This window comes from Trachurus japonicus, chromosome 7, assembly GCF_045865225.1.
Source record: "Trachurus japonicus isolate A0001 chromosome 7, Traja_1.0".
In the NCBI taxonomy this organism is placed as follows: domain Eukaryota; kingdom Metazoa; phylum Chordata; class Actinopteri; order Carangiformes; family Carangidae; genus Trachurus; species Trachurus japonicus.
The window spans coordinates 1,720,784-1,730,695 of NC_140913.1; the positions used below are offsets into that span (position 1 = coordinate 1,720,784).

At 43.1% G+C, this 9,912-nt stretch overlaps 1 protein-coding gene across 1 annotated transcript in view; it reads left to right on the forward strand.

The window, feature by feature from the left end:
• The window catches only part of cacna1fb (calcium channel, voltage-dependent, L type, alpha 1F subunit), a 66,182-nt gene that overhangs the window by 40,255 nt on the left and 16,015 nt on the right, over nucleotides 1-9,912 (forward strand). The window contains exons 16-28 of the mRNA XM_085780753.1: nucleotides 438-645; nucleotides 1,491-1,611; nucleotides 1,774-1,849; nucleotides 1,943-2,000; nucleotides 2,729-2,792; nucleotides 3,266-3,368; nucleotides 4,301-4,430; nucleotides 6,171-6,230; nucleotides 6,316-6,422; nucleotides 7,350-7,437; nucleotides 8,849-8,956; nucleotides 9,071-9,123; nucleotides 9,869-9,912. The exon at nucleotides 9,869-9,912 is cut by the window's right edge and continues 103 nt beyond it. Of these exons, the coding sequence (XP_085636879.1) occupies nucleotides 438-645; nucleotides 1,491-1,611; nucleotides 1,774-1,849; nucleotides 1,943-2,000; nucleotides 2,729-2,792; nucleotides 3,266-3,368; nucleotides 4,301-4,430; nucleotides 6,171-6,230; nucleotides 6,316-6,422; nucleotides 7,350-7,437; nucleotides 8,849-8,956; nucleotides 9,071-9,123; nucleotides 9,869-9,912 (1,220 nt within the window). The remainder of the gene's footprint in view (nucleotides 1-437; nucleotides 646-1,490; nucleotides 1,612-1,773; nucleotides 1,850-1,942; nucleotides 2,001-2,728; nucleotides 2,793-3,265; nucleotides 3,369-4,300; nucleotides 4,431-6,170; nucleotides 6,231-6,315; nucleotides 6,423-7,349; nucleotides 7,438-8,848; nucleotides 8,957-9,070; nucleotides 9,124-9,868) is intronic.

The following is a 9,912-nucleotide window of genomic DNA, read 5'->3' on the forward strand; positions in this document are numbered from 1 at the left end:
GTCGTGTCATGTGAAGGTTGTTCAGATAAACTGACGGTGCAGAACAATGGGAACGATCAAACAAATCCTCATGGAGAATAAAACATTCAGTCCTGTCAACCGCTGCTTTCAGTCTGCAGCTTCAGATAAAAAGGAGAAACTCAGGGTTAGTTGGAGAAAACCTGCTCCCGACCAGGTTAGGTTCACAGAGTGTGTTGCCATAGTAACTGACTCTGAGCTTCAGTTACCTCTCTTTGTGAAACGGGCTGGAGTTACTCCTGTTTCCCTGGTTTGAGTTACCTCCCTTTCTGAAACGGAAAACCCAGAGTTTGCCTCATTTCAGGGTTAACAAACTCGCTGCTTTGTGAAACGGAGCCCAGGTGACAGCGACTCACTCCTGTAGAGTCAGAGAGCCACGGCTCAGCACCTCCTCTCATGTCACTCTGTCTTCTGCTCAGCCATTGGACGGCTCTGTCCAATCTGGTGGCGTCCCTGCTGAACTCCATGAAGTCCATTGCCTCCCTGCTGCTGCTCCTTTTCCTCTTCCTCATCATCTTCGCTCTGCTCGGCATGCAGCTGTTCGGAGGGAAGTTCAACTTCGATGAGACGCAGACCAAACGCAGCACGTTTGACGCCTTCCCCCAGGCGCTGCTCACCTGCTTCCAGGTAATACCTCACTGTCTACTGGCCGTGTCCTCACAGGAGGAGGGATGATGGTAGTCAGTGGTGGACAGTAACCGAGTAAATTTACTTAAGTACATATCCAGAGGATTTGTACTTTACTTGAGTATTAGATTTCTTTGGTACTTATTACTCTTACTTGAATACATTTCCAAGACAAATATTTTTACTTTTACTTGAGTTAATTTCTAGGAAGGCTGAAAAGAGCTCGTTACTTTCAGATCTGCTCTTTTTTTTTTCTAAAATACTATTGGACACAAGTTCTCCACTGGGATCTACGTAAAAGCAGAAATACGTCATCCCTCCCCATAAGGATACCGCCAAAGTACTGTAGCCACGCTCTCAACTGCGTTTGTCAACTCAAAACTATACCGCGAGTCGTGAAAATGACAATTGCTGTCCTCTTATGATCCCATTCATTTTATTTGTTTTTATAGGTGTTTCTGCAGCTGTATATAACATTGTGGTTATACAGTAAAAGCAGCACATCAGTGCAGCTGGTTTCAAAGAGTTAATTCTCAGAAACAAGAGTTAAAAGGTCCTTAAATTCATTTAGAAAAAAATATAAGAAATTTACTCTTACTCTTACTTTTACTTAAAGTAAAGCATGTACTTTTGGATACTTAATTACTTTTAAAAGCAAGTACTTTTTTACTCTTACTCAAGTAACATGTCGACTGAGCTACTTTTACTTGTAACGGAGTAAATTTTGACCAGTAGTATTTGTACTCTTACTCGAGTACTGAGGTCGAGTACTCTGTCCATCTATGCTGGTAGTTTACACAGCAGTGTTGATGTGTGTGTGTGTGTGTGTGTGTGTGTGTGCTCAGATCCTGACGGGCGAGGACTGGAACGTGGTCATGTATGATGGCATCATGGCCTACGGTGGCCCCGTGTTTCCAGGGATGATTGTCTGTGTTTACTTCGTCATCCTCTTCATCTGTGGTAACTGTATCCTTCACCTGCACACTGTCCTGCCCCTTGTTGGTGCATTCAGGCACTGCAGGAAAACGTAGCGATTGGTCTGTAAAACCTTGTAAACACACAAATCCCAGTGGGTCATATCTTGTCCCGGCCGTGTTATATACGTTGCATGTTCTTAGCGTGTGTCAGACATCCTGCTGAACGTCTTCTTGGCCATTGCCGTGGACAACCTGGCCGGAGGAGACGGGGACGACAAGAAGGACGAGTGAGTGATGGAGGGAGGCTGGAGGGAGGGCAGCCAGTGACATGGTGCAGGGGGGGAGGCAGAATGTTTACTTCCTGTTTCCTGTTTCTGCAGAAAGAAGAAGGAGGGGGAGGAAGAGGAGGCGGAGGCAGAGGCAGAGGGAGAAGTGAAGGTGATTTTAAACTTTTACTGTGATACGTTAAGTATTATTATTATTATTGTGATACTTTTAATACAGAAACTGCTTTTAATTTGATAGTTTAATTACACAAATTAGTACTTTTACGGTTACACTAACATTAATGAAGTGATGAGCTCATAGGTTTTCGGACATGGTTAAAGGGATAGTAGCATTTTTTTTAAAGTGGGGTTGTATGATCTACAAATAGCCCCTAAGTACTTTAATTGCAGTAGAAGACTCTCTGCACTCCTCCCGTTAGCAACGCCAGCCCATAGCCCTGCCCAGAGATTTACTAACCAACTGCTGATCGGTGGGCGTTAACCCTGGGCGGAGGGATACGTGAGTTGGTTAGGTCCAAATAAAAACTGCGTTTTTCCTGCACTTTGAAGGGCTGGAAAAAATTGTATTATAGCGAACAATGGAACTGTGTGTTTTTTTTCAGGTAAAACCTCTTTTAGGCCGCTAAAATAGGCCGTTTCTTTGAGTCTGTTCACAACACTGTATGTTGTAAATCTCTGGGCAGGGCTATGGGCTGGCGTTGCTAACGGGAGGAGTGCAGAGAGTCTTCTACTGCAATTAAAGTACTTAGGGGCTACTTGTAGATCATACAACCCCACTTTTAAAAAAATGCTACTATCCCTTTAAGTTTTTCCCTAAGTGAGGACTCTAAGGACTTCCAACATCACTCTGCCCAGTCTCAGTCTGACTGTCTGTCTCAGGTGGACATTGACGCGGAGGTCGAGTACGAGGAGGAGGAGGAGGAGCCTCCTGAAGGAGACGAAGGTCAGTCACATGATGCTTTGAGAGGATGAGCTGAGCCGCAGTGCAGGACAACAACCACGGTCCAAATGAAATGTGAATTGGCTGAACTCTCATCAAACCACAACATGGGCTGTCTCTGGAGGAACTGTCCTCTGCTGCAGCTCTCAGTCATCTTCATTTGTAGTGGCTTTACTCTGAATATTGAAATTGCACGTTACAAAGATACTATAATGTGATTATTTTCCCCCAATTAAACAGCAGAGGAGGGTGAGTATAATTTTCTCTTCAGCCCTGAGTACTGTCTGCAGGTGCTCCTATGAACCCTAAAGTAGCCTCTGCTGTGGGAATCCTGAGTGATACCTGAAGAAGACCCGGAACAAGAGCCAGCTCACTTCACTTCAGAGTTAACGTCGCTTTTACCTGCACACACGATGAGCATCAAGTTCTAAACGTGTCGGACTAAACTGTTCACTCTCATTCTCTCTTCCTGACAGACGCAGGAGACCAATTAAAGATGGCCGACCTCGCTCCTCCTAAAGAGAAGATTCTTCCGATCCCAGAAGGCAGCGCGTTCTTCTGTCTCAGCAAAACAAACCCGTAAGTCTGTCTTCATCGTGGGTGTTTTTAGAGAGGAGGTGTAGCGCCTCATCCAGTGGTCACCTGTGGTACTGCAGCTACAAAGACATCCTTCAGAGGCAGTGTCACAAGACTGATTGCCTCACAGACGTGCAACTATTCTGTCCCAAGTTTTTGCGGAAAAGTTGTGTGTTGTTCAAGGAGACATATTATACACCCTTTTCCACAAATTAAAATAGTTCCCAGGTGTCTTAAAGACATGTCTGTGACATGCTTTGGTCAAAATCCCCCAAGGATCAAACATCACAGCTCTTTTCATCCTCTCTAAACAGCCCTGTTCAGAACAGCTGGTTTCAGTGTCTGTCCCTTTAAATGCACATGAACCACTGCTTGCCCCGCCCCCTCTACCAGTTCCAGGTAGGGGTGGGATTATGCAAATTCGAAAACTAGTTACATCATTGGAAGACAACTGAGGGAACAGCTCGTAAAACTTCATGGATTTCAACCAAGGGAGTCAAATTACAGATTTCTTTGTCAATTCTCACATGTTGGGGGCCGAAAGGCAAAACACCTAAATATATGTTAAAGAGGCTTCAAAAAGTGATATTTCCATAATATATCCCCTTTAAGGTTGCCTGGCAATAGGAGGCATCACTTTGAGATGCTGCAGAAAGACCATCAGGAGCAGACAGGAGAGTTCTGCAGTGTCAAGTCTGTCCTCTGGAGGATGTAGCCCCTAAATTGGGCCACAGCCATTTGTTTATCCACGAATTTCCACTTTGAAAGGGACATATCTTAGATTAACATGAGATGATCAGCTTTATCTGCTTTAGAGTTGTCTATTAGCATTAGCGTAGCTCCTAGACTGAAACGGTCCAAGCTTAAGACTGAGGGAGGTCTTTTTCCTGAGCAGCTGTGGACATCAGACAATGTCTCTCCATCTCTGTCTCCAGTATCCGCGTGGGATGTCACATTCTGATCCACCACCACATCTTCACCAACCTCATCCTCGTCTTCATCATCCTCAGCAGCTGTTCGTTGGCTGCCGAGGATCCGATCAGAGCCCACTCCAACAGGAACATTGTGAGTCACAGATCACACACACAGTGGCTTTAATTATTCTGTAGCAGCTGTATGGTTTGTAACATACTGTCTGTTTCATGTAGGTTAGCCTACTTCTACAGCAGCTGAGTCCCTGCACTTACAGTTCCTTGTCTTCTTCACAAACTAGCATTGTTTAGCATCATGGCTAAGCTAAAAGAGGAGGGAGGTTGGATTATAGGGTTGGATCTTATTTTTTGATCCAGGGCCAATTAGAGCATAGTGAGGCTCAGTGAGGTCACTGGTGATGTCATCATCACACCTCTATGGTTGGGGCTGGAGGCGGAGCTTCCACAGATTACACAGCGGAACTGGGTCAGTGACTAACCGGGTTAAAGAAGGAAACACATGGAAACGCATGGAGAGAAGATCACCAGTTAACCGTCTGATCTTGAAAACTGACTACACACACACACACACACACACACACACACACACACACACACTGCAGCAGCAGCTGTCTTCACGGAAGACGTAGCAATTAGAAGCAGCTGAGGGAAGAACGACTTCTAACATACAATCAACAACACACACATACTGTACACACACTCACACACAGATGTTGACTCTATATTTTATCCAAAAACCTGCCCACTTCCTGTGCTGACCCTGCCAATCTGTCCACCAGCGTGTTTATTTTGGAAGTTCTATCATCAGGTCACAAGTTTAAACCATTAAGCTGAAGTGAGACAGGAAGAGAAGAGGACAAGACAAAAAACAAGAGCCGATAGAAAGTATAAATTGTACTGATTTCCATGTTGTCTGTATTACTTATATTAATGTTTGGTTTGGTGTGTATCTTATATGGTTAAACGTGACCAAACTGGACATAAAGCCTTTTAATTGGTTGGGCTTGATGTCCACAGACAGGACTCTCTACTGATATTCACATCTTGATGAAGGTCTTACCTTTCTTTACTTGGGGTTTGTTGTGTTGTGTTTACCTTTTTCAACTAGGATTTAACTCATCTTTTTTGTCTTAATGTGGGACACCCCCAAGATGACTTGGGACAAATCTGTCTTGACTTGGTACTCTCTCTGTTATCTGTCTTGAATTGTAACTTTCTCATCTAAACTTGACAATAGTTTGCTCTCCTGACTTACAATTTGTTGGTCTTGACATTTTGAGACTCATCCATATTGATTTGTAGGCCTACTTATTTCTCTTGACTTGCTACTCATTGATCCTGACATTAAGGATTGTGGAAAGATGGAAGGGAAAAGGAAGGAAAGAAAGATGGAGGGACTAAACAGATCAGGTCAATTGGTTCAAAAGAGGAAGGAAGAAGAGGTAAGGATGGAGGAAAGAAGGACGTGAGGGAAAAAGGAAGGAAAGAAAGATTGAGGGAGGGAGCAGATTTGTTCAAGGAAGGAGGAAGGAAGGAAGGGAGGGGGAAAGGATTGTGGAAAGAAGGAAGGGAAAAAGGCAGGAAAGAAAGATGGAAGGAGGGAGGGAACAGAATTGGATCAAACGAGGAAGGAAGAAGAAGTAAGGATGAAGGGAAGGAAGGGAAGGAAGGAAGAAAGGAAAGAAGGAAGGGGAAAAAGGATTGTGGAAAGAAGGAAGGAGGGTTAATGCTGTGGTACGACTTGGACCTACCTTATGGCCATTTCTCTGTTGTCATGCTGAAAAAATGTTTGTTTTTTTAAATTGAATTTGTGATCTGAAATGAGTTTATTCTCTGTATTTATGTTAATGCTCAAGTTGGTGTTTGTTTGTAGATCCTGGGCTATGCAGACTACGCCTTCACCTCCATCTTCACTGTGGAGATCCTGTTAAAGGTAAAATAAAACCACATTCAGTCAGACTGTGTTCCCTGTTCTCATTATCTTCATTTAACGTTAACATTCATTCTCTGTGTATCAGATGACAGTCCACGGAGCGTTCCTCCATCAGGGCTCCTTCTGCAGAAACTGGTTTAACTTGTTGGATCTACTGGTCGTCAGCGTTTCACTGGTCTCGTTCTTCCTGCAGTTAGTACCACATCTGAAACATCTTCCTCTAACCATCAGCAACTGGACAAATGTTAAGACAGGACAATATCATTTTTTTTCTCATGTTAGTTTCTAAACAACATTAATGGTGAGGTCATGTGAGGATGAGCCAAGAGGTGGAGGCAGGAACTTCTCCAGCCAGTGTAGGATTTATTTTTTTATCGTCAAATAAAAACAGGATAGTTCAGATTGGGATCAAAAGAACTGAAGTGAACTTAAAGGAATTTCTTTGTTAATACTGAGAAACTAAGATGTATGTAGCCTAATATATATTATTCAGAAAAGTGAAAGCTGATATTTTTGATATTTCATGATCTTTCATGGAAACATTAGATTTTCTTCCCTTACGAGGATTTTTTCATAGGTTATTATTACTGAATCTGCCGGTGCATATTCTCATTTGCCCAGGTCATAGTACTGAATCTGCCATACAGGCAAGACAAGGCAAGGCAATTTTATTTGTATAGCCCGTTTTTACAAACAGTTTGTCTCAAAGGGCTTTACATGACATCATAACAACATCCTCTGTCCTTAGACCCTCACATCCACTGAGGAAAGCAGATCAGATTTAAATTCCCATGTTATGTGGAGCCTCTACTCTACATACTACATTCTCTATCAGCTGGTCTGACTTTTAATACCACACAACAGAAACACAACTCCAGCTTAATTTCTCTGAACTGGGGTTGTGGTGGATCTTCAGTCTGTAGGTCGATCCTTGTGGAAAATAAAGTCTGACAGTCAGTAATATAAATCAATGTACTGTATACACAGATGGTTCTGAAAACTATCAGCTGGAGTAGGAAACAGGTTTTATTGCAAATGCACTTTTAAATGAATGTGTGTGTGCTGCCCCCTGTTGGTAGAAACCAGTCTCTAACAGCTGACTGATGTTTCTGTCTGCAGCTCCAGTGCCATCTCAGTGGTGAAGATCCTCAGAGTCCTCAGGGTGCTCCGACCTCTTCGAGCCATCAACAGAGCCAAAGGACTCAAGGTCAATGCTCACTGACTGTTCACTTTTCTGTCCATGATATCATCAGGTCCTCACTTTACTCTGGGAGACTTGAGATGACATGTGTTTGTCATGATTTGGAGCTGAAATCTAACTAAATAGACAGAGACCTTGATGATTCTGTCTCAAGTTGCCATTCACAAAAACTGGTGGAATGATGGCCGGAGGGGAAGACGGTCATTTTGGATTTCCTGTGGTGGTTATCACTGTGGGAATCACAGCAGACTACAACTTGCAGCCTTGCGTGTGTGATCAGGGGAGGGTGATGTGATGCTGTTCAGTCAGACGACACACTGTCTTGAATTGTCTCTAAATGCAGCAGCCACAGAAGACTTATCAGCAACATGGGCGTCTCCGAGTAGGGAGAGGGTCCATGAAAATCCTGAAATTATTATTTTTTTGTGTGATATTTTTATTTCGAGTGAATTGGGCCCCCCAATTAATTGGTGTCATAATTTATTCCAAATATATTAATGACATCACAAGAGAATGAACTCTGTGTCAAAGTCCTCCCAACATATTGGACATTCTTGGGGCCCCTCTTGGAGGCGTAAAATGGTTTAGTCCGCCCATAGACAGCGGCCAGCGACAAGTGTAACATCAGTTTGCCCAGATTGAATGAGGCTAGCTTTCATCATGCCACCCAAAAAACATAAATCGGGGTATCAGAAAAAGAAAGAGCGGAAAGAAAAAGAAAGAAGGCAGAATTAGGGAAAGCAACTGTTAAAGGGATAGTTCGGGGCGGTGCGTGGCGCAGTGGGTAGAGCGGCCGCCCCATGTAGAGGCTACAGTCCTCACCGCAGGCGGCCCCGGTTCGAATCCCGCGTCGGGCAGCCCTTTCCTGCATGTCATTCCCCCTCTCTCTGCCTCCCCCTTTCCTGTCTATCTCTACTGTGGACTATCAAATAAAGGCAAAAAGCCAAAAAATATATTTAAAAAGAAAAAAGGGATAGTTCAACATTTTGGCAAATTGGCCCAATGCCATAATCCCTATAGTTTTAGGAGTAGATTTGTTACCTTTAATTGTTGGTGCAAGCTATTTTTAGATGGGCGGAGATATGATAGTTGTTTTCGAGGTAAATGCAAAGCCAGTATTGTGCCGAAAAGAGATTGCTTGCCGAAAAACTGCCCCCGACGGAAACGTGCTTTGGCGGCTTTGTATAAATTTACCTCAAAAACAACTGCGCTTCGTGCACTGGCATGGATAGGGATGGATAGCCCACTGACATTACGAGTGTACAGGGCCCAGAATTTGGTGCTACGCCCCTGATCAGCAACTGCAGTATTTTGATAATAAATCAGGTTTGGACTGCGCTGCTTCACTCTGCGGTGTTCAGCTCTGAGCGGATGTGATGTTGTCTGACATACTGTCACTTTGACATTGTGTGTGCAGCATGTGGTGCAGTGTGTGTTTGTGGCCATCCGCACCATCGGAAACATCATGATCGTCACCACTCTGCTGCAGTTCATGTTCGCCTGCATCGGAGTCCAGCTCTTCAAGGTGAGGCTGGCGACCACCATGACACCTCAGTGATGTCATCCACACAAAACACTTTGACTGTGTTTGTGAGTCACTTGTTTACCTGCTCACTCAGGTGTGTGTTTTGTATTTCAGGGTAAATTCTATCGCTGCACAGATGAAGCCAAACACACTCCTGAACAGTGCAAGTGAGTTTATTTTACCAGTACTGCTGTATTTCTACCAATACTACTACTACTACTACTGGTTCTGTGACAGCATTTGACCACATCTGAATTTCCCTCAGGATTAATAAAGTACATCGTTCTATCTGTCGTTCTATCTATCTATCTATCTATCTATCTATCTATCTATCTATCTATCTATCTATCTATCTATCTATCTATCTATCTATCTATCTATCTATCGTTCTATCGTTCTATCGTTCTATCGTTCTATCGTTCCATCTATCGTCCCATCTATCTATCGTTCTATCTATCTATCTATCTATCTATCTATCTATCTATCTATCTATCTATCTATCTATCTATCTATCTATCTATCTATCTATCTATCTATCTATCTATCTATCTATCGTTCTATCTATCTATCGTTCTATCTATCGTTCTATCTATCGTTCCATCTATCGTCCCATCTATCTATCTATCTATCTATCTATCTATCTATCTATCTATCTATCTATCTATCTATCTATCGTTCTATCGTTCTATCGTTCTATCTATCTATCTATCTATCTATCTATCTATCTATCTATCTATCTATCTATCTATCTATCTATCTATCTATCTGTCTATCTATCTATCTATATATCTCTATAATCATCATCATCACCATAATAATCATAATAATTATACACATATACGTGAAGTCCTGACATCTAACACTGCGTGCCTTTGTGTATGTGTGTGTGTGTGTGTGTGTGTGTGTGTGCAGAGGGACGTTTGTGGTGTATAAAGACGGGGACGTGAACCACCCGA